At 38.1% G+C, this 25,768-nt stretch overlaps 1 protein-coding gene across 4 annotated transcripts in view; it reads right to left on the bottom strand.

The window, feature by feature from the left end:
* LOC138698732 (lisH domain-containing protein ARMC9-like) overlaps positions 1–21,440 on the bottom strand; it is a 29,074-nt gene extending 7,634 nt beyond the window's left edge. For all 4 annotated transcript variants that reach the window (XM_069824950.1, XM_069824952.1, XM_069824949.1 and 1 more), the window contains exons 1-11: positions 21,083–21,440; positions 17,671–17,752; positions 17,428–17,595; positions 13,727–14,002; positions 11,437–11,644; positions 9,194–9,321; positions 7,872–8,012; positions 5,833–6,161; positions 3,789–4,116; positions 3,600–3,713; positions 3,410–3,530 (exon numbers count right to left, since the gene is read on the bottom strand). In XM_069824950.1, coding sequence (XP_069681051.1) covers positions 3,410–3,530; positions 3,600–3,713; positions 3,789–4,116; positions 5,833–6,161; positions 7,872–8,012; positions 9,194–9,321; positions 11,437–11,644; positions 13,727–14,002; positions 17,428–17,595; positions 17,671–17,752; positions 21,083–21,129 — 1,942 coding nt within the window. In that variant the 5' untranslated portion in view covers positions 21,130–21,440. The remainder of the gene's footprint in view (positions 1–3,409; positions 3,531–3,599; positions 3,714–3,788; positions 4,117–5,832; positions 6,162–7,871; positions 8,013–9,193; positions 9,322–11,436; positions 11,645–13,726; positions 14,003–17,427; positions 17,596–17,670; positions 17,753–21,082) is intronic.
* Positions 21,441–25,768: the final 4,328 nt, after the last annotated feature.

Below are 25,768 nucleotides of genomic sequence, written 5' to 3'. Positions count from 1 at the left end.
GCAGTGGGCAAACAATCAAACATGCCTATTTTATGTATTTCTTCCACGTTTTAACAATGTTAGATTGTGAAGAAAAACCAGAAATCCAGCGAATAATATGCAATCCGTAGTCAATGTCATATTAAAATGCAGTTCTTGTTTTATGAAGTTCTCTTGTAGTGGGTGGAAGAACTATGACTGCCCGTCCTTGGCAATAATTGCAAGGCTGCTTCTACACTACCAAATCTTTCTCTCATTTCAATACTTCATAAGAACACTCATCAGGGTTATAATGTGACTTCGTTTGTAGACACTAGATAGCAGCATAGTGAAATTGATGAAAAATATTGTCTTCAAAGTGGATTAGGTTGATAAATCTGTTATATGTGACTAGGGGTAAGAGCTTCCTTCTTCTCACACAATTATATTAACATGTTATTTCCATTTACGTCATGTAAAATTCGAACTTCATCATTTGTATAAAACAATTTATGCCCAAACACAAACATCTGTAATATTACTTCTTTTTTGAAGAAATATTGAACTCCAAATTCTTTTGCAAGAATGTAATAAATTATGTCTGTGAATTCAATAGCACCGAAATGTAGGAATTACAAATTTTCTTTACATAGCCAGAAGTTATAACATACAAAGTTCAATATTCAATGGATGTTAAGTAAACAATAACGTCACTATTATTATTATTATTATTATTATTATTATTATTATTATTACGTGTTCCAGAATCACATGAGAAAATGGTTGCAATCCTATATGTAGGCCTAGATACCGAATATTATAATTAGGGTTCGGTAGCTACTAAATATGGCCTTAAAAATTGCAAAATATCCCAATAAATATGCACTAATAAATCACGTTTTCTTTAAGAGTGCGAATGACAATGAGCATAAACTTACATTTCCCTAGAGGTTGAAGCAGAGGTGTTCCTTTGTATAAAATCAGCAAAGAGTTGCAGTGGATGAAGTTTTCAGTTGAGATGCTGTGTCTGTTGCTTTGGTATTATGAAAACTTCTCTCCTGGTCACACGAGGTTAATGATGTTCATTGTTCCGTAGACGGGTGCAATGAAGGAACTTCCTTCGAGAATGTCTTGAATATTGCACAACATTCTTCTAAATAATGTTAGTCACTTTTTCCTTTACTTTTTGCCCAGAACAGACCTCAGATAAGATTTCTTTATACAAGGGAGTGCCAACACTCTTCAGTGATGATTGCTTTTGATAAACAGCAAAATTAAGTAGATATAAATACAAGATTCCCTTCCAGCTCATTGTTTGAGCTCTCTCAATAGACGCAGCATTAACTGTAGATGATGAACAGTGATGCCATGTGCAAGAGCAGATCTCACTGCTTTGAATGCCAATATCGCTCTTTTTTGCTCGTGAGTGCACACAGTGCAGCTCTGTTGGTCATCACTGATATAAAGTCTCATTCAACCACGTTCCCCAAAAGATGAACACTGGTGCAGGTACAAGTGCTATTGATCTACATAGCTGAACTCTTTGATGGACTTTTAACAAAAATGCTCTTTATGAAGGCCTGCAAATCAGTGACCCGGCACTGATGTGTGTTGTCACCAGCTTATCACAGTGATTCAAACATTCCATCTTCCACGCAGGGCGCTGCTCTTTGCGTTCACAAGAACTTTTAAATCTTATAAATATGCGATATAAGTCTTAAAGCATTGCAAATATTATGCACTTATTAAAATAGCGGAAATACGCAACATAAAATCATGCTCAATAAACTCAAAAATTGATCATTCGTATAGATAATTGTAAGCATATAGTTACACCCTTCAGGGAAAAGCATGCAAATGCACGGACTTCTGGGACTAGATGCAAACCCTTTAGAGAATAACTAGGCTGTACAAAACAATATCTATATTACTTAACTGTACAGTACCTAAAACGAAGAATATCACTACTGCATAATGTTTTAAAACAAAATATTTATACGAATAGTATTTGCTTAAAACATATATTGTTAGAATCTTTTTCATTGGTACTTAACTCGAAGAATACGCATTGTTTTCACTCATTTTATTGTGGTGTTCCACAGTGTGCAGGCATGCTTTTAATTCATATAATTGAATTAACTCACAAACATCTTTCTTCAGCCAGGATGCCATGTTTTTGTGGTTCTTGGCATCATATTTTCGAATCCTATTGGTTAATTCCTTCAAAGACTTGTCAAGCCTTAGAACATGTTCTGATTTACTTTCAAAACAATCAAACACTTTTAAAGTATCGTATGTGATTTGACAATATGAGGTACAGTCAACGAGTTCGTTGTGGATAGACTGCATTGCAGAATGGTGCCGTGTCAGTTCTTCTCTTGTCCCGGCAAGAGGCAGTTGCGTACATACAGTGTAAGCAGAACTACAGTCTCTGTTGTAAAGGGTAGTTGAATGCTAGAGGAGGAACTCTAGAATGTCGCAGTTTGAGCAACAGGAAAACATCAAGTTCTGCCAAAAATTAGGCAAATCAGATAGAAAAATGTCTGAAATGATAAAGCTTGTGTCGGACAAAGAAGCCTCGGGCCCCGGTGTTGTGTTTAAGTGGCAAAAACAGTTTGCAGGTTGATGAGCATACTGTCAGTCAAAAATGTTACCCAGCGCCATGATGCAAGGCCAACGTGACGACTGCATGACTGATCAGCAATGCTGACGACGATGCGATGCTTCTCAACCAGATCATAACGGGAGACAAAACATGGTGTACGATCTGCAACTGAAATGACAATCGGTCACCTGAAAATCGACATGAAGGAAAAAGCCGCGACAGGACAGGTGAAAAGACAAGGTGATCCTTGAGCTGTTTTTTGACTCCATGGAATTCATATCATAAGGAGAAACTGTAAACAAGACCTGATACAAGGAGATCTACGCAATTCAATTTCTTGTAAGCGTTCTGAACTTTGGCATACGAAGAACTGGCTGTTGTTACATGATAAAGTCCCTGCACAGCGATCTGTGCTGGTCCAAGAGTAACTGGCAAGGCAACAGGTCACCTCCACACTTGTCTGATCTCGCACCATGGAATTTCTTTCTCTTTTCTCACTTGAAAGCAACCCTAAGGGGGTGTAGATTTCAGTTGGTCAAGATTATCACTGCTGCCATACGGGATTTTCCTACAAATATCTTTCAGTGGTGTTTCCAGCAGTTGTACCAAAGTTGGCAGATGTGCGATTACTGGTGTGTGTAAGTTGAATTTGATGAGTTAAGATTTGATCGTGTAGAAGCAGCTTAAGACATAAACTCTCTCTCTTTATGGCAACTTGAAATCTTAGAGGAGTAAATTTTTGATAAGAACAGCCAAGTGTCTAGCAAGACTTGTCTGAAGCCACTTTCATTTCGGGCCAATGCAGAGCAATGTTCTGAATGGAGATCGCACACGGGTACTGCTCACCGTGGTGTGGGAACACGAGGCGGTAGTTCTGCAGCAGCAGCTGATCGCCGCTCAGCTCGCCGTGCAGGCTGCGCACCGGGTCGTCTGAATCCAGCTCCTCCTCCAGCAGGTCCACCTCCTCCTGCACAGACAATGTCTGGTCAGGCGGCTGCTGCTGCAGTGCACGTGTGAGGTGCGCCACAATACTCACCGCATCGTCGTCGGCATTCTCCTCATCCGAGGTGGCACTGTGGTCGGGCTGACAGTCCCCGCGATGCAGCCTCAGGATGTACTCCAGCTGCTTGGCCATCTCGCCCTCGCTGTGCTGCAACATGGAGCACACCTTCACACATGGCCGGGCGTCTGCACTCGGACGCATATGCCGCTCACCTGCGCTCACCTTGAGGTACAGCTCCAGCATGCTGCACAGCCCCATGCGCCTCGCCTCCGCGTTCAGCTGGGGGTGCGCCAGCAGGCTGTACAGGGTGCCGTTCACATACGGCACGGCCTGGGCCACGTCGGTTCCTAGCAGGCCGGTCAGCAGCTGGAGCACGGTGTGCGCGAGTGGCACACAGCGCTCCTTGGCACGCCGGTGCAGGCACAGGTTCATGAGCAGGGCTGCGCTGTATTCCAGAGTGTATGGCTTCATGACCACGGCGTCTGCACTCAGGCGCTGCACCAGCCACTCCACGAGCCCCAGTTCAATCATGCCGATGCGCTGGCTGTGCCTGCACACACAACTGCTGCTTATTAGTGAGTGACACGGAAATATAAAACAGTTTAACAGTATAAATTATGAACAATTTTACGTATTTCCACTCACTCAGAAGAGTTTGAAATAACATAATAACGAGACTGATGTTTTTACAATGCAACAAAATTCTCACAAACTAATAGGTTAGTGATGTGATATGATATAATTATGATAAATTATATATTTATTGTCATCAACTGTCTGCAAGTAGTAGTGATCCTTCACCTTACTGTATTCAATGCCACCACAACTATTATTTACTAGAGCCTTATCTTGAATTTAATCACTTCATTATAAACCCTACAGATTGCCTGCACTCTTTGTGTTTTGTTTGTTACATCACTATATTTCAATAGATTAGTGACAGCAACTGGCAGTACAGTAGGACTAATTGATGGACATGATCCAGATGATTGGGTCAAAAGTGAAAGTCACTCTAGCAATATGTTATTGTGAAAGTACAGTATTGCACGTGTTAAAAGAACAAAAGTTAAAAATATTTAAACACAAAAAGTACAAAAGTTATAAATATTTAAACAGAAAAAATATAAAACTTACAAATATTTGAACACAAACGTATTTTTAAAATAACGAAAGTTAAAAATATTTAAACACAAAAAGTACAAAAGTTATAAATATTTAAACAGAAAAAATATAAAACTTACAAATATTTGAACACAAACGTATTTTTAAAATAACGAAAGTTAAAAATATTTAAACACAAAAAGTACAAAAGTTATAAATATTTAAACAGAAAAAATATAAAACTTACAAATATTTGAACACAAACGTATTTTTAAAAGAACAAAAGTTAAAAATATTTAAACACAAAAAGTACAAAAGTTATAAATATTTAAACAGAAAAAATATAAAACTTACAAATATTTGAACACAAACGTATTTTTAAAAGAAGAAAAGTGACAAATATTTAAACATAAGAAGTATTTATTAAAAGAACAAAAATTACAAATATTTGAACACAAAAAACATTATTTAAGAGAATAAAAATGACAAATATTTAAAGACAAAAAGTATTTTTTGAACTAGTCTACATATAATGACATATTAAAAGGGGGCGAATGCATTCTGAAACATCTGCACCGTCTTCTGCAGTAAAGGAAAGTTTTTTCTGTCACTAAATAAATAATATCTAAACTTCCTGAAAACTGATTCAGATAATTAGAGATCTGGATATTTGGAGTTACAGTGTTCAAGGATGATACAATAGCTAGTTCCACAATATTTCTTATGACTGCAATTGCTAAAATGTGATAAAAAGTTCTTTCAGATGCCACTAACTTAGAATGCCTCACAATTTTTTTTCTTTTTCAAAGGAATTTATATTTGGGGAATTTTTTCGTCTGCAAAATTCATCGTCCTTGAATGGATTTGGACCAGAGGGAAGTAGGCCATAAAGAATGACAGTGCAAAGCTCATTATAGCAAAGTATATTGTTGGTGTAGCTCATCTGCACCTGCCAAACTATCTATTTTAAATATCACTTCACGCAGAAGGAAGGTACATATACACTACTCACAGAGCAATGATTACTCTTCTATGATTCAGCCAAACATAATCTGAACTTCAGGAATGCCTCCAATATACTATACTGTAGGCTGTATTTGTCTCTTAACGAAACAGTACTTTTACAAGTATCTGCATTGACACAATTAGCACTTGTTGACTTGACCTGAGGCTCAGCTTCTGCAGTGTGGCGAGTAACATGTCGGCAGTAGTGGAGTCCAGGTGCGTGCCTGCATCGCCACGCAGGCAAGGCACGAGCACACGCAGAAGTTCGGTGCCTGGGGAGCTCAGGTAGTCGCGGCCACAGCGCAGCGATGCCAGCGTGTTGATGAGGCGCGCAGCCGCCTGCTGCAGGGGGTGTGGCGTCGCAGCGTCCAGGGGACACAGATGTGCAGCGAGGGGCAGAGGGGCGCTGTACTGGAGCCCCAGCACATCGTGCCGACAGTACGCACTCACCACGGCATCACGGTCCTCAGGAGAACTTCGTGTGATGCGCTGTTACAGCACACACAGGGTTGGGAAGTTACGAGCAAAAAACTAATTTCTACATCATGTGTAATTTATATCATGAATGTAAAAATGTAATAAATTCAAAACTTATGTTGAACTGTTGCTAGGCTACCAATGTGCATTACTTGTGGTAGTTCATTCGAGTTGAACCCTGTTCACACGTCGCTACTTCTAAGCTGTGCGCAGCATGGAAAAGTAGCGGGCAGCAGGTTCGGCAGCCGCTACTTTTCGGGTTGCACCGTTGTTCACACGTCGCAGTACGAGAGTTGCGCAGTTTTTTGTACTGCAGCGCAGCAAAAGTAGCGACGTGTGACCGTACCTTAACACCTTCCTTCCATAATTAAAACATTAAATACATAAGGTTTATTCAAATCTCACATATAAGGTCAGTCTCCTTTAAGTCACACTACATTGTGGTCGATCACCTGAACCAGCCGTCGTGGTAGTCACTGAGGATGAAGAGGCAATCTTCGAAACATGTCTGAATTTTATTAATTTTAATAATTTATTTTATTCTTAAAAGTGTTCATACAACTGTGTTATATATATTGTATGTTTCTCACATAAGGTTTATTTATTATTTTCATGAAATATGTTAAATTCCACCATAAACTCGAAGACACAAGAAATAGTAATATTATTTTTGGGTGTTTACACAAAACAAACTGAAATTTAATATAACCTTGAATGAGTGGAGCAATAATGAACTACGAAACCAACAAAATATTAATTTGCAGTTACCATTACCACAAGAAAATAATAATAATAGTAATACTGGAAATACGAATTGGTGTAACTTGCTGTACATGTACCAGTACTTGTAGTGTAGGCCTAGTTATCAAAGTAGGATGAGCTTAAGCAATAATAATCACACCAGAATTGGAAATAAAACATGATCAATCAATTTTATTACAACAGACTTAATTTTTCTACATCTCTAGTAAAATAATACATAAAAATAATAATAAAATGAGTACAATCAAAAACATATGCACTGAAAGGAGTAGGCCTAATGATGATTTCTCTAGAAATTTCAGCAGTCTAGGTGACAGAACTTTAAATACCTGGTGAAGCATTTGGTTGTGAAGTTTAACTATACAGTGCAATCTACACTGACAAATATCTTCAAAAGCAACACTTCAGTTTCTTCACAACACTCTTTTGGAAAGCCAGGTACATGGAGAAGAGCTTTAGCAATTAATGATCCATATTTAAGTTTATGAGCACTGGCATAAAAAATACTAGATATTGCATTTCCGCAATCCATAACAAATTAACATACATTATTATTAAACCTGAAACCACATTTCTTTCTTGAGGGGAATCTAATTTAGTTCAGCAATATGTTGAGAGTCTCTGGTGTTAAATAGGCCTATTTTGAACCTATATATTTCAACTTTTATCTGAAACCGCCTTACAAACGTCTCCTCCTTGTCCCATATTATTATTCCAATTATTCTATGTTAGTTGTTAACATTTATCACAACTGGTAACGAACATTTCAAGTTTACACAACTTCTCTTTACAAGCAACAATATGAAACAGTACTTGCACAGTCTAATGTCCCTAGTACTCCTAGTAGCTAGCCACTTGGAGCGCTGTAATGTCAAGAAATGCTTCGTGACTGCATGCACTGGACTGTGGTAATACCTGGAAACTATGAATATATCTCGCAATATTTATAAGAGTGCTCACCCAGCGCAGAGCTTGGAAGAGCAGCAGCTTGGTCTTCACACTGGCCGTCGCCAGATGCTGCTTGATCTTGCGGAAGTCCAGTTCGAGCCCCGGCATAGTCTGCTCAGAGAATGACTGCCAGATCACCTCGTCCGACGCTGTCTGCAGAGCCACACAAGCGCATGTTTACATATCATCGTGGATGACCATCTCGCAGATACAAACCATCCATAACAAGTTCAAGACAGCAAATTTTATAGCACGGTTGGCATTCAAAAGTGACGTACATAATCACACATGCTGGGAGAAAGGCAGGCTCACATACCCAGCTAAACAAACGAGTCTTTAATCTCCAACTTAAAAAAAAAAAAATGTGCTCTTTTCTTTTAAAGGTTATTTTACGACGCTTTATCAACAGCTTAGGTTATTTAGCATCTGAATGAGATGAAGGTGATAATGCCGGAGAAATGAGTCTGGGGTCCAGCACCAAAAGTTACCCAGCATTTGCTCATCTTGGGTTGAGGGAAAACCCCGGAAAAAACCTCAACCAAGTAACTTGCCCCGACCGGGAATCGAATCCAGCCACCTGGTTACGCAGCCAGACGCGCTGACCGTTACTCCACAGGTGTGGACGGGTTGAGGAAAAACCTCAACCAGGTAACTTGTACCAACTAGGATTTGAACCCAGGCCCGCTAGTTTCACGATAAGGCATGCTAAGAATGCGCTCTTCTGAACGAATTTTATATTTGTCATCATCCTGAATTTCAGGCGACCACAGTAATAATATATGAAGAAGAATGGCCTAGTTGCAGGGTTATAGCAGATTTGAAAGAAGGGAGCGCTTCCATCAGTTCATCACAAGGAGACAAGCCCAGTTTTCTATCTTAAATAAATAACAACGAAAGCTTGCATAAGCATCTGCACGTTCATTCATGTCCAGTGAAAGGAACTGGCCAAGTCTTATAAAAATGAAACCCAATCCGAGCACCTGTTCTGCATAATCATAACTGATTGCTACGTTTCCTTTTGCGCATGTAATGTTTCACAGAGAACTAAAATCTCTCTTGTGCTCAATATGTCAATTCGTATAGGTACAGTTATGGAGATGTGATGTCACACCATTTTATTCATCACATGATCTTAAGCGTGGAAACGAACCATTATACATCATCTTGTGTTATGTTTTCAAATAAAAATGAAATATTTTAACAAAAGCGACCGTATGCAGCACACCGACTAGAAGGTAAAGCTGAACAGAGAGATCGCGTGCAAAAACCATTTTTTTTCAGGTTTGCTGAAAATTTCGAGAAATCTCCATTTGTACATTTTGATGTAACTTCACCTCAGTCTGGGGAGCCTGTCTGAAGAGGTCCGGGAAGATCTGTGTGCAGTTGTGCAGTGTTGCCTTCAGGTCCACGGCCTGGCCCTTCACCGAGCTCTCCAGCGCCCCTGTCAGCTCTGCAGCAATGCCTGCAGTCAAATGAACAGCGGGCTCTGGCATTTATCTGACCAGCAGGATATCACATTACACATCCTCGCCATAATTCAGTTCAACTTTGGAACAGTCCATAATGTAACATCTAAGAAAGAGTGTGAGAATGTGTGTGTGTGTGTGTGTGCACGCGCGTGCGTGCGTGTGTGAGTGTATGTATGTGTAAATTTTTTGGGCCCCTCTGTTTATTTGATAGCCCATTTATATCAACAAAAAATTTAATTTCTATACTCTGTGAGCTTTAACGGTAAATTTGTTGCTAAATATGGCAGTACTGACAACATTTAGTCGCTTGTGATTGGTTGATTTACATGATAAAGTAAAACTGCAATAAAGTATCATAATTAAAACATTTCAACTACCACACTGTAGCAAGTGTGTGTTGAAGCTGGGTACTGCACACATCCTAGACTTTTGTTGTGGGTGAATAAAATAGTAACTCACAGGCAAATTTAATTCAGTTTAGCAAAAATAATTAAGATAACCTGTGAATTCGTAATAATGACATTCTATCATGATAATGTCGAGAGATGATGCAATGCAACTGGTGGGCACAGAAGGAATGCAGACACACAGGCCAGATACTGGCAAAATCAGATGCGAATGGCACAAGAATTATTTTACTGAAGTGACACCTGCAAAATTATACTTTTATTTGTAAATGATCAAAACATCTTTAGCAGCTACCTTATATACATAAAAAGTGACACAAAATTATAATCCAAAAATATCTACAAATGAAATGATGGAAAAGGATGTTAGAACTAAAATAATTTTAAATTATAACAGTTTAACTATCTGTCACGTACCTTAAGGGTATATGTACGTGAATGACCACAAATATTATCAGAAAATGCAGGCTCTAAATTTCTAAAATTTTATAAGAAAATAAACTCACAATTGGACAAAAATTACAAGGTACCACAACAAGACTTATTTAAATTTAATATCTGATAAAAGCATAAAAAAGGTTACTAACAATATTTTGAAACCAGTTTTATCAACGTAAGAAAAAAAAAATTCTGCAGTTACATCATTTGGTAACCGTAACAATTTTATGGTCTCTCTGACGTCTTTAATATTTTTCCTGAATGTAATAAACACTTATTTCTGAAAAGTAGACTACTCTCAGACATGTAGAGTTGTTTATTTTAATACAGTTAATTTTTTATTTGTCCTATATAAAATATATTAAAATTTCCGTAATGTTTTGTGACCAATTTTTCTATTTCCAAAGAAATGGGCATTATTGTAGTCTACCTTTTGCATAAATGCATGTTAAATCAGTGTACAGAATTTAAAAATTCTATCTCTAATGGTTGTGGAGTTATGAAATAATATGTGTGAAAATTTTCAAATTTTGGAAAATTTAATTTAAAGTAAAAAGTGAATTCTAAAAAATATTATTAGTAACCTTTTTATACTTTTATGAGATATTTAAGTTCTAGTAAGTCTTGTTGTGGTACCTTGTAATTTTTGTCTAATTGTGAGTTCATTTTCTTATAAAATTTTAGAAATTTAGAGCCCGCATTTTCTGATAATATTTGTGGTCGTTCACTTACATATACCCTTAAAATGACATGGACAACAAATTAGATCAATTTAGACTTACACGCACTTTTGAAAAAAGCAAGGAAATAAACTCTTTCAAAACTAAGGCAGTCTAGTGTGTTATATTGCGCAGAAACTTGGGCAAACAAATAAAATGTACCTACAGAAGCATCAGAAGAGAAAATGGTCGGATCCTTTGCAGGATATGCTGTACTAAATCATAAAAATGTAATGAAGAAATAAGGAAATAACTAAAAATGTGGAATATTATATTAAAATGACCAGTTCATATAACGAGAAAGGATAACAATAGAACTCCATACAAGTGCAGTGTGCAGGGAGTTAGTGTCAAGCCTTCATTATGCTTGCTTGCTTACAAATGGCTTTCAGGGAACCCAGAGGGTCATTGTCACCCTCACATAAGCACAGTGGTGGGTGGAGATAGATTACTGTTAGATTTTTTTGTGATCTCAGGTTAAAGAAACAAAAGTATTTATTTAGGAATATAACATATGGTGTTGTATAAGTATTTATTGCAATACCAATCAGGTTGTGGTGGTCTCTGTGCAGCTTCTGGTAGCGCCGCTTCAGCTGCTTGTAGTTCTTGTGGGCCTCCAACAGCTGCGAGTGGGACTTGTGCACGCCGTCGACCAGACTCAGCTGCAGCAGGCGCGGTGCCACCCCCGCGCCCCAGCAGTGGCCCACCACGAAGTTCCTCAGACTGCCGGCCAGCCGACATGCCCAGTCCTCCTGCACAACAGCGTCAGTGCGTCCATGATATGTTCACATTGCGTCAGTCAGTGGCGGCTGGGTTCACTATTACACGGAATCACAACTCAGTCACAAGATTGTTGCTAACTAGAAAGTTTCGTAAAAATGTCTCGCACGATCCTCCCGCAACTGACGAACTTAAATGAAATGTAAGGAAAAAACACAGAGATATCTATAAAGTGGAGTAAATGATGACTAGTGAGGCACAAACATGCATCGGACTCTGACGCTGTCATTCAAGTTATAAGAAAGATAATGAATACATTTTAACCTAAACCACAACGTGGCAGAAACATGGACACAGACGAAGTGAAGAGAAACGACCGGAAGCATTTGAAATGTGGATGTGGAGAAGAATGGAGAGACAGAATAAGAAATGAAGCTGTGTTGGAAAGAATGGGTGAAGAAAGAATGATGCTGCAACTGATCAGGAAGAGGAAAAGGAATCGGCTGGGTCACTGGCTAAGAAGAAACTGCCTACTGAAGGATGCACTGGAAGGAAAAACGGGAGAAAAGTTCAGGGCAGAAGAAGATATCAGATGATAGACAACATAGAGACATACGGATCATATGTGGAAATGAAGTGGAAGGCAGAAAAGAGGGAAGATTGAAGAATGATGAGTTGCCCTTGAGCAGAACAGTATGAATAAATGAACCACACACTAGCTGTGGGCCCACCGGAAATAGGACTTGAAGAAAACTGAAGGAACCAGGAAACAAAAAGACTACTAAACAACTCACAAAAGCAATATCAGACACAAACACTGCATAGATCTTAAGTAAATGGTCCACATTACATTAACCAGGACAGGGCTGTCTTGCTGTTTGCAGGGACTTTGGATGCATCTATATACATAAGAAAGCATACAGCTACAAACAAGGACAAACTGCCAATTCGTGGAATAGAGAACTCTGACAGCTTCACAGGAGACAAACTTAAAGGTGCCTGTACACTATACGCGACCATGCATATGCTGGCTGGACTTCTAACGAAAAATAAGTGGTGTAAACACATGCACTGGTCTTGAACACATCTATGGTGGCACTGTGGTTTATCCTCCTGCTGGACAGAGTACAGGGCTGAGGCCAGGGTCCCATTCGTCTTGAGTTTTGGTGAAGTGTCCTGCTTTTAAGTGATGGTAATACTTACAATGATGCTTTCTTTCTCCATGCTTCTGTTACTTTATCAATTTCTGTGCACATACATGCCTGTACATTCAGTTGTAAATACTGCATCTCACATGGTGGTTGGTTTGCTTCCTTTGTTCTCGCAAGTTATGTGGATCCTGTTTCTAAGTTTTTTTTGTTAGTTAAAAATGTTATGTTTTATTTAACGACGCTCGCAACTGCAGAGGTTATATCAGCGTCATCAGATGTGCCGGAATTTTGTCCCGCAGGAGTTCTTTTACATGCCAGTAAATCTACTGACATGAGCCTGTCCCATTTAAGCACACTTAAATGCCATCGACCTGGCCCGAGATCGAACCCGCAACCTTGGGCATAGAAGGCCAGCGCTATACCAACTCGCCAACCAGGTCGACTTTTTGTTAGTTTATGATGTTTATGCATCATGATAATGGCGAGTAAATTGAAGAAATTAACCAATGGGCTGAAAGTTCGTTGTTGAGGTTAATCCTCAAATAACACCATCACATATGGCAAAGAAACACAGTTTGGAAAATAATGAAGAAGAAAAAAGAAATTTTCACTGCCAAGTTTCAGTGTAGCTCGGGTTCCACCAAATGGAAAAAGATTCGTGCCTCACCATTTAAAGAGTTAGTAAATATTATAATGGAATGTATTGTAAATAATAATTTAGGCCTAATTGAATTGCTAATGTCTGGTACATAACATACATGCTAGTACTAGTTATTTTAGCCTTTCCTTCCCATTTTATGTAAAACCTCTTTTAAGGAAAAAAAAAGTAATCTGTCAGAGATTCGTTAAAAAGGGGTTCTACTGTATCACACACATTCCTAGTGCACGAGCAAACAGCTGTGGCAGTCGAAGAGCGTACAGACGCCTTACAGCTGTTCTGGGTTCGCTGTGCGACGCTCTCACCGTGAACAGCTCCTGGAAAGAGGGGTGAGTGGCGGGGTTGCTCACGAAGGGCAGCGCATAGAAGGGCAAGAACTCCGGCTCTGCACTGAACTGCGTGCCCTTGGTCTCCAGGAAGCCGCGCAGCACCTCCATGCCTGCTTTGTCTCCGTCTTCCTCCTCTGCCGAGTCTTGCTGTTTGCGTAGTGGCAACACTGCAAAGTGCACGTGCAGGTAGAAGGTCAGCTTCTTGTACTCCAGCTTCTCCTGGATCGAGGCAGGCACCAGTTGCTCCCACGCCTGCAACAATACGCTGATGTCATGCTGGACAGCAAATATTCAGCAATTCTCTGAAGAATGCAGTTTTATTATAGCTTCAACATCACCTTACCAGCTGTTGTTAATAAACTCTAATCACGACCGCTGCCCCAACTCATGAAGCCATACAAGATCCTGGACCACTAGAAGAGTGGTTTGAAAATGTAATTAGCACAAAAGGTGTCGAAGTTTTGAATTCAGTGTTTGTGCAGACGAGGCTTGGTGCCATTTATTCACAAAATTGCCGCTTGTGACCTTCAGAAAATCCATATGGCTGCAATTAGTAGAACACCAAATCACTACAATGTTAGAGTTGCGATCTCAAGGCACCGAATTGTAGGTCTTATCTTTTCTGGCACATCATCAGTTGCAGAAGACACAGCCCTGCAGTATATATTGACTACACCCCAAGTCTCACTACTAGCAAAAGGCATCTATAATGAACACCGATCAAAATGCCCCTCATTTCTCGTGAAAAACAACAACTGAATAGACTACAGTGGACTTTATGTTGTCGGCAAACAGCTGGATACATTAAGAAGATTGATTGATCTTTTTTTGGCATCACAATAAATTCAGAAAGATACTGTTCCAAAATGTTGTTGTTGTTGTTTTCTAATGCCAGGCGTCTGACAATAAAGTCATTTGACCTCTTGCACTCTAATATTTTTCAAAGATATTATCGACTGCCTCTGTGGTCTGTTGGTCAGCATGCTGGCTTCCAGATCAGGAGGTCCCGGGTTCGATTCCCGGGCTAGACTCTCGGTGAATTTTTCTTGAAGAAGAGGAATTCCCTGGGTGTCTAGAGTCTGGAAATTTGTATGAATGTGAGTGTGATTGTGAGTGTGCCGGGTTAATATTAATTAACCAATCATCACAATATAAAAATACGTCAGGACTGTCGCTGGGCAGTAACCTGAACACACGTTTCAGCGTCACATTGTTGACAAGTAACTCCATCTGTTAGCACAACCATAAAGCATCTAATAGATGCTATAGAGTTACCAACAACGGGGAAAAAAAAAAAAAAAAAGATATTATCATGGTCAGCCACTGAAGCACAAATTTTGAGGTGTTCCGAATCCATTTCTTGGTTTGAGTTGCACAATGGGCAGTTAGGGGACTGATATATTCCAATTCTATGCAGGTGTTTGGCCAAACAGTCATGGCCTGTTGCCAATCTAAATGCAGCTACAGACGATTTTCGTGGTAAATCGGGAATTAACTGTAGATTATGATGCTGAGAGTTCCATTTTTTCCCTTGAGATTGTGTTATCAAATTTTGTTTGTTGAAGTCTAAGTATGTAGATTTAATAAATCTTTTTGTTCCAAAATGTTGTATCCATTATAGATCAGTTAACGGAAGATGAAAGTTTGAATGGGTATTTCCACCAGGATAATGCTACCGCCACTTCATTGGACTTGATGAAAGATATTTTGGTGAGAGTGTAATCTCTAAGGGATTCTGGCCCCGGACTCCTCTGATCTTACGTCACGAGACTATTTTGGGTGGGGATCAAAGTTTATGCTGATAAGCCTTAACAATAGAAGAGTTGGTAGTTGACATTTCTAATTACATCCAACGAAACAATGATCAAAGTGTTAGACAATAAGTATGAAGTGTTCATTTGTATCTACAGAATGGTCGAAAACATTTTCTACATTTTCTGTGAAAATTAAGTTTATTTCACTGAAATGTCTTTATATTGTTAAATTTTAAATTGTTAAATCGCCGAAAATATTACATAATTTAAATCATTTAAGGTCCCCAGAAGCTTGGAGTAATGCCCTGACCTTTCATTAACATTTCTTCGACAGTGTCACACAGTGTTTTAATGTCTGCAGAGTATTACTGGACGAGGAAGAGAAGGTGCTCGCTATGAAGACTGTAGGTTATCGAAATTGAATCAGTTAGATGGGCACAGTTAAGAAATATTGCTCCTTGTCAGGCTTGCTAATGCTTACAGCAAAATAATTTCCTGTAACCCAATATAATCATATGGTGGAGAATTGGTAGAACAGAGAAAAATTCTTTCCAGCACCGGGACTCAAACTTGGGTTTCCAGCTTTATATGCTGGCACTTTATCCAGCTGATTCAAGTCCCGATGCCGGATTGAATCCCTGTCATCTTAAGTTCTACCTGCTGTGTTGGCCTACCCTTGTGTGCCGTGTCACAGCACATACAATGTCCAACCACAAGTACAGAGCTGCACTCATTATGAGTGACTAAGTGGCCAGGGTCCGACGCAAAAAGGCGCCATCTTGAATCACAAGGTAATTATTTACACTTCATCATATTACTATGATGTACCGAAGTACATATGGCGTTTCAGTGCAGTAATTCAGCTGGAAACCCGGGTTGGAGTCCCAATGCTGGATAGAATTTTTCTCCATTCTACCGATTCTTCACATCTGGAAATGCAGAATTAGCCTACTACACCAAAATTCCATCTGTACTTCGGTACAGCATAGTAATACCAATAATATCAGTTATCACTGCTACTTACAGACCTGTTACTAAATCTACGTATTACTCTGTGAAAAGATTTATTAAATCTACATACTTAGACTTCAACAAACAAAATTTGATAACACAATCTCAAGGGAAAAAATGGAACTCTCTGCATCATAATCCACAGTTGATTCCCGATTTACCACGAAAATCGTCTGTAGCTGCATTTAGATTGGCAACAGGCCATGATTGTTTGGCCAAACACCTGCACAGAATTGGAATATATCAGTCCCCTAACTGCCCATTGTGAATCCAACGGATTCAGAACATCTCAAAATCTGTGCGTCAGTGCCTAACCATGACAATATCTTTGAAAAATATTGGAGTGCAAGAAGTCAAATGACTTTATTGTCAAATGCCTGGCATTAGAAAACAACAACATAGTAATCAGTTATCTGTGTGCAACATAAATCCTGAACACGAGGTTTCGTTACTTCAATAAATTGTTCATTCCACCAAAATGTCATGAGAGATCGGTTTTACAAGGAATTCTTCTGCCTCTTCTGACCTCTAAGAAAGCAACAGTTCTCGGTTTCTGCACAGTAGTGTGCAATTTATTATTTACTATTTCGACATGCATAACACTTTTCTTTGGCGTTATTCTGTATGGAATGGAACTACGTCACTACGGCAGCTTCACTGATAGCTGGTCATCAAGACGTGAGCATCAACAGTCTACCAAATGCTGCACTTGGATCCAGAGCAAGCAAATTAACTGAGATGCAAAGTAAACACAATAATGGTCAGAACTGAACATACATCTGCAATAGGATTTAAGAGTCGCCAGTGCATTAAGAGCATCTCTCAACTCAGCCTCGTAAGTGCACACAAATCATTGCAGATAAAAATAAAGACCAAGTGCTACTAGTGAGACTACAAAGTGTATTGACGTACACTAAAGAAGTTGGCCAAGTCGTTCTTGGCGAAGTGGTCCAGTATCTTGAGCAGACTGTCCTTCCTGACCCGCTCCTTCTTCACCGACTCCGGCACCTCGTACGCCAGCTCGCTGCAGTCTGCTGTGAAGGCTTCCAGGGTGGAGGCCAGCTCGTAGCTCTGGAGGAACTGCAAGATGGCACGGCATCAGTACAAGCTGAGGGCGCGGTGCGGCATGGCTCCTTGCCCAGCATTTGCGCTTACCTCACTGATCAGCTGCAGACACAGCTTCTCTGCTTCCTCGTAGCGGGTGAGATCTGGGAGCAGCACGTCATCTTTACCTGGGCTGTAAAACGACATGATACACCACTGACATGTTGGTCACTGCATTGGATACGACACTAGTGATAAATAGTAGCATACATTTCCCCAGAACAAGCTATACAATAACTTCATTTTTCATAATCCATTTTTATTGGTCACAAATCCATCATGGAACTCGAAATCAACTTAGAAATGTTAAATAAATTTGTATATTTTTGGTATTATAAATGCGAAGAATATTTCTCTCCCCTCCCCCCGATTTTAATGATAAAATTACATGGCTTCATCATTTATTGCACAAGCATTGCTATTTAAGTTCCAAGGACTGTTCAATAGTGTCATTCATTTCAAACCACGGTTTCTTTTTCTCAGTTTCATAATAGCCTATGCTCTGCCCAGCTGCAATTTTGATATTAAAAATTGAACCAAATAATGTTTTATTTAACAATGCTCGCAACTTCAGAGGTTATATCAGCATCGCCAGTGTGCTGGAATTTTGTCCCGCAGGAGTTCTTTTACATGCCAGTAAATCTACTGGCATGGGCCTGTCGCGTTTAAGGACACTTAAATGCCATCGACCTGGACCAGGATAGAACACGCAACCTTGGGCACAGAAGGTCAGCACTCTACCGCCTGGGCCATTCAAGCCAACAATTTTGATATTAAATATCCGATATTTTCCATCATGTTATTAATATCTAATTCCTCTTCAATTTCGTCAGAACTTCCTAAAGCCGCAAACCTATTTGAAATTTCGACCTGATAATGTTGCTTAGTTACTAAAAGAAACAGAGTAAGCTCTAAGGGTTGTTTCTGACAAGTCAACATTATATTGTGAAGACAATACCTGAGACGCATGGGCCAAGATAAGGATCGAAACAATGATGAGCTTCTCATGAACATTGAAAATGCAACTGTTCTGCACAGAAGAGCAACCTTCCACTGATTACGAGGCATTATTAATACTGTTAATACTGGCAGAGCCTGTTAACTACATTCATAATTTAGTACCGGTACTTACCTATACTTACTTACTTACAAATGGCTTTTAAGGAACCCGAAGGTTCATTGCCACCCTCACATAAGCCCGCCATCGGTCCCTATCCTGTGCTAGATTAATCCAATCTCTATCATCATATCCCACCTCCCTCAAATTCATTTTAATATTATCCTCCCATCTACGTCTCGGCCTCCTCAAAGGTCTTTTTCCCTCCGGTCTCCCAACTAACATTCTATATGCATTCCTGGATTCGCCCATACGTGCTACATGCCCTGCCCATCGCAAACGTCTGGATTTAATGTTCCTAATTATGTCAGGTGAAGAATACAATGCGTGCAGTTCTGCATTGTGTAACTTTCTCCATTCTCCTGTAACTTCTTCCTTCTTAGCCCCAAATATTTTCCTAAGCACCTTATTCTCAAACACCCTTAACCTATGTTCCTCTCTCAGAATGAGGGTCCAAGTTTCACAACCATACAGAACAACCGGTAATATAACTGTTTTATAAATTCTAACTTTCAAATTTTTTGACAGCAGACTGGATGATAAAAGCTTCTCAACCGAATAATATCACACATTTCCCATATTTATTCTGCATTTAATTTCCTCCCGAGTGTCATTTATATTTGTTACTGTTGCTCCAAGATATTTTAATTTTTCCACCCCTTCGAAGGATAAATCTCCAATTTTTATATTTCCATTTCGTACAATATTCTGGTCACGAGACACAATCATACACTTCGTCTTTTCGGGATTTACTTCCAAACCGATCGCTTTACTTGCTTCAAGTAAAATTTCCGTGTTTTCTCTAATCGTTTGTGTATTTTCTCCTAACATATTCACGTCATCCGCATAGACAAGAAGCTGATGTAACCCATTCAATTCCAAACCCTGTCTGTTATCCTGAACTTTCCTAATGGCATATTCTAAAGCGAAGTTAAAAAGTAAAGGTGATAGTGCATCTCCCTTCTTTATACCGCAGTGAATTGGAAAAGCATCAGATAGAAACTGACCTATACGGACTCTGCTGTATGTTTCACTGAGACACATTTTAATTAATCGAACTAGTTTCTTGGGAATACCAAATTCAATAAGAATATCATATAATACTACCCTCTTAACCGAGTCATATGCCTTTTTGAAATCTATGAATAACTGATGTACTGTACCCTTATACTCCCATTTTTTCTCCATTATCTGTCGAATACAAAAAATCTGATCAATAGTCGATCTATTACGCCTAAAACCGCACTGATGATCCCCCATAATTTCATCTACGTACGGAGTTAATCTTCTCAAAAGAATATTGGACAAAATTTTGTACGTCAACAAAAGTGATATTCCTCGAAAGTTACCACAGTTGGTTGTCCCCATTCTTAAAAACAGGTACTTACTTATAATAATCTTAATTTTACTGCGACCATAGTTTTATTTTGTGAGCCATTTTAGCGATGTAGTACTGATACCTTGCCATATGGCATTTGAAAGGAGTACCTGTATCTCATTGTATCGCCAGAAACAAGGAGGAATACAATTTTTGTTGATAACAGGATTAATTTACAGAAAATAGAGTATTTAAATATTTGTATAGTCTATTGACAAATTATTGGTGGAACATAATTTGGAATCCGTAAATAACAATGTAGAAAAGTTGAGCTAAGTGTACCGGTAAACTGCCGACAGGTTTTGAATAGCTTGGTGACGAGACATTTCCTAATATATCAGCAACCATGAATTAGAAGCTATTTTAATAACAAAAATACACAACATAACCGAATGGGAGCAGTATACCAGTATGACTGCATTAATTTTTAACAGCTTAGAACCATACTTAGGCCTACATCCAAATTATTGCTTTATAAGACTCCAGAACCGTCCAATTTATGCAAGTACTAGAAGGAACAAGTGGATGCATTGTTCAAAAGAAATCTATGGTCAAATAACAAAAACATACGAAAAGTCTCTAAGAGAAATGTAGAATTACAATACAAAAAGAATAGTTAAGATATTCTCGCTATACTTCAGAATACCGTGTAAGTACTTACGTACAATGACTGTACCACCTAAAAATATTTTTTTATTGAATGGTACAAAGGTAAATAAAATAAATACATAAAAAAGAGATGTCCCTTGCACCAAAAATAAATAATTCAGTAATGTAATAACGACATTAAATGTAATTACTTACGCGGTATTCTGAAGAAGTCCCAATTTCTTAATATTTATAATTATTACAGTAAAGTATTAACTTCAATTCCTGAACCCCATCATAAATACCATAAAAAAAACTCATCCAAAAACTCTTCGATATCATACTACTAATGCATATAATTATGGAAGTTGTAACATTACTTTGGTATGTCACTTTTCTGCAGATTTTCAGACTCTAACTGGTCCATCGCTGCAATATATTAAAGAGTAGTTCAGTGTTTAATTCCATTCCTGTAGTTTACAATTTTTTTCAATTAAACCTCATTTATTATTTAAATCTCACAATATACAACACAAATGCTTCAGACATTTCTGTACAAATACTTCAAAATTATGTAAAACAGTGCCACCACAACACCTGCAAAGATTATCAGAACATAGTATGAGAAAGAAATATGAATTTGCATTACACCGATTTAATTTGGTAAATTAATCTTGTTAATAAAACTCTTAAGCAAGAAGTACAATCGTTCCATGCAAATTAAACTTCTGAATTCCACAAAAAATTTGAATTGCTGATACTATAAGCTCTCACATGTTGGCCACACCGGGATTCAAAATCGATTGCATTCGACTATCGATCGTTACGATGAATATAGCGATATAGCCCTCTTCGTTTGAATGCAACATACAGTACATACATACATTACGAAATAATTTTAATGTATTATATGTATGTTACAGAAGTTTCAACCACAATTCAGAGATCGCCACAGTTCATTTCATGAAGGGTTACCAGACGTCCATATTTAACAGGGCATGCTCATATTTTGAAGGTCTGTCCTGCCGTCTGTATTTTTATGAACATTTTCTAATCATCTTGTTCTCAATAAATGAATGTCAAACAATATAATTTTGAACTGCAAATAAAACTTTAGTTCCATTTCCATAGATTTTATTTAGAGACAACTGACTTCAGTCTTCAACACAATGGGGCTCCAAGTAGGCTATTTAGCGTTACTTACGGCTTTTAAGGAACCTGGAAGTTCATTGCTGGCCTGACATAAGCTCAGCAGTGCCTATCCTGTGCAAGGTCAATCCAGTCTCTATCATCGCATCCCACCCCTCTCAAATCCATTTTAATATATCCTCTCCTCTATGTCTCGGCCTCCTCAATGGTCTTTTTTGCCCCAGCCTCCCAACTAACACTCTATATGCATTTCTGTATTCACCCATATGCGCTACGTACCCTGCCCATCTCAAACGTCTGGATTTAATGTTCCTAATTATGTAGGATGACGAATACAATGCGTACAGTTCTGCATTGTGTAACTTTCTCCATTCTCCTGTAACTTCATCCTTCTTAGCCCCAAATATTTTCCTAGGCGAACTATTTAATATTGTATGTTGTTCAGAATTGAGTATGTCTATTTCCGTTCCAGTATTCGTAATGGTACAATTTCAAATGCTTCCTGTAATTATACTATGAGGCTCAGCAGAATGCTAATATTATCAGTGGTTAGGCATGAACCAATATAACTTGTGAGACCAAGTCCAGTGACGTCACTACAGGCATGAGGGCGCCGAATTTGCGTATAAAATTAGTGTACAGCTTGGGCACTGCCTTTCTCAGTATCGAGAGCATTACAAACCTGTGCTATCACTCGTTTGATTTGTAATCGCGAGTTTTAGGATATTGAAGTGATAACAGTAACATACGATAAACTTTGAGTGAACCATCATGAAAAATTTGTGAACTGGAACAAATTTCAGAATACCACTTCATACAAAGATAAAATATATTCCATGCCCTTCATTAATTACTTTTCTTATCATTAACCCATCCTCTCTATTTATAAACTGAAACAAGAATAAAACATTCAAACCAAAACAACTGTAGTTTCATTCTCGAAACTAGGTGACATATTCTACTATCCAGCAAAGCGAACTTGCAATGCAGAAAATATGTGCAACAAACACTGTGACGTCATCATATCGTAATACAGTCAGTCACCTGGTCGACTGCAGTGCCCGGATCTACAAGGCCAAGTCAGAGGTTAATACTTGCAGGTGTATTCCTGACTGCAGTTTTTTTTTTGTAGCCAAAATGCAAATGTTGAAAGAATATTTTCATTAAAGCACAATGGACAAAGGAGCACAACAAACTGAATGCTAGTCGTTTCTTTCTTTCTTTTTCTTTTTTTTTTTTTTTTTTTGTTGGTTATTTATAATAACGCTGCATCAACTACTAGGTTATTCAGCATCAATATAATTTGTGATAGTAAGATGAGGTCGAGGATTCGCCATACATTACCTGATATTCGCCTTACAATTGGGAAAAACCTCTGAAAAACCCAACCAGGTAATCAACCTAAGTGTGAAGTTCAGCACCACAGATTTGACTTGCAGTGCTTTGTTTGCTTGTTGTAAAGAGACTGGTTCATACAGAAGTACAATAATTGAATGACTGTGCATCAAATGTACGTAATCCATAGTTTCTGAGGAATCTACTTAAAAAAATAACTTTGGAATATAATTTGTACAGAACCTAATACTTTGCAAATATAGAAGCATAACAATGCAATGAAGATGTAATGGAAGAATTACAACTAGAACCTGTAATTTATCTCGTAAAACATTATCAGAACAACTGGATAAATCATCTGCATCGCATGCGTAAAGATAGAATCCCAAAAGTCATGCTCCACTATCATCCAATGGGAAGAGATCTCTCGGTTGTCCAAAGAAGCGATGGATTGAAAATTCAACTGTGAGATTGTAACAGACCATTTGGCCTAATACTTGAAGGAAAGAAGAAGAAGCATAACAAGTCAGCATTAGAAGAGGTTTCCACCAGTGGGGCTGTGCAGCAGTTACTTTACAGCAGAACCTGGGTTTAAATAACCAGTTATACACAGTTCTGGTTTGTAGGTAATTATGCACAGGTTCTGGCAAAATAGCTTTTAATTACAAATAAATTAACTGATTTATACACAATTTTATTTTGTAAGTAGTAATATATTTAAAATGAGTTTGAATTGTACGTATTTTTATATGCTTTGACATGCAAGTTTCATTTTAACTTCACATGATTTCTCTTATGACTTTAAATTATTTGCCACACTCCTCAAGGTCAGGTGAATACAGATGGCACAGTCCATCTTTATATATTACCGGTACCTTATTTTCTTTCTCACAGGACGTGTTCCAAACATTTGAAAACAATCGCAGGTCACTCAGCATTTTTCATGAACTCATAAACATTGGCCATAATTTCGCGACTCTGACTGAATTGTTGTTCCTTTCAAAATAACTGGAGATATTGTTTAACACAAATAATAGAAGTGACTTAAAATTACAAATACTACAAATATTATATTCCCATTAAAATTAAAACGAAATTAGATCAGTTAAACTGCTGTACACTACAGACACCACCCTAACTCCGACGACCTCAAAAAACTGCAGAAATTTGATTCAAACAAATTAACATTTTAAAATTCCTTTTCAAAACGAAAAGTTACATTTGTTCAGATCAGATTTGTGCACATTTGAAGAACAAAATTAAAATTCTTTCAATCATTTTAATATCACAAAACACTGCTCTCTTAAATTGACTGAGCATATTGGAAATTAAATCAACAGCTTTCCCAAAACACGCTATGAAATGTTTAATATAAAACAATTTTTATCTCGGAAAGGAAGAAAAACGAGCAAAATTCAATTAAACATTTTTGTTTTAAATATCTCAAAGAATAACCCCCTGAAATGAATGGCATTACTTACGATCCACCCTGTATACTTGGCAGGAATAAAGAGGAAATTAGGTGCAACGCGTCAATAAATAAAGACAAGTGAAGGAGCGATGTCTAGTTTAAGTGTGGAAAAAATAAAGCAAAAAATAAAATGAAACATTTGCGCATGTATATCAGTCACAAGGAACTGACATTTCAAGACTTTTGTAATATTGGTTTCCATGACTTCATGATTGCACATGGCAGCAAGAATGACGTTAAGAACATTCTAATAGTGATGTCCATCTATAAAAGACAAAACCAGCTAATAGAAAATGTTTTCGTATCATCAGAAATTGAAAAAAATTCATTAACAGTCGCAGAAGTAGGGTTCATTTACCACGCAGTAAAATACATTCTATAATGAAGTGTTCGCTGAACAGTCACAGTCATGCATTCTTTAATCATCTTGCATTTCTGTCTCAGTATGTAGGTATTTAATGAAGCCAAAAGAGCTAGCGTAGCTAGTGACTAGATAGACAGGCGAAATCCGCCTACGCAGAGGATTCCAAATCCTCCACTCTCACTGTGTGAATTGCAGAGCTTTGTCTTGTCTGTCCTCAAGGTTCACCGCGGCTTACGAAATCTGGGAGTGATAAAGTAACGCCTCTTCCACATTCTTGAAATATTTCAGCTCTTCATGTCTATGGATATAAGGAACTCACGGCATCACTGTTTCAATATTTTTCAGTCTTCTCATTTTATGCTCTTAAACCTTGAATCTACAATCCAAGTACAGTATATTACAGACAGATATTCAGTTACTGAAAGATATTTTATTTGCAAAAAAAAAAATAAAATAAAATAAAAAAACCATAAGGCACAAAGGAGAAAAGAGAATACAATGAAGAAGTAATACTACTGACAATCAATGAACTACTGTAGTAGAAAAGCAAATATTTCAGACTTGTGAATGACTTGGCATTCATCCACATAGTGATCATTACTACTACCTAAAAACCTAAAAAAGTCTAATGAACAATACAAATAATTACCAGCAGGAAGACAATTGATTTCAAACTTGCGATGTTCGGAGTGCAAACATTCAGTTTGTGACCCAGTGGTCGATAATACTTACTTACTGGCTTTTAAG

The sequence above is a fragment of the Periplaneta americana genome, chromosome 4 (genome assembly GCF_040183065.1).
Source record: "Periplaneta americana isolate PAMFEO1 chromosome 4, P.americana_PAMFEO1_priV1, whole genome shotgun sequence".
Lineage (NCBI taxonomy): Eukaryota > Metazoa > Arthropoda > Insecta > Blattodea > Blattidae > Periplaneta > Periplaneta americana.
This window is presented reverse-complemented; position numbering and strand designations above follow the sequence as displayed.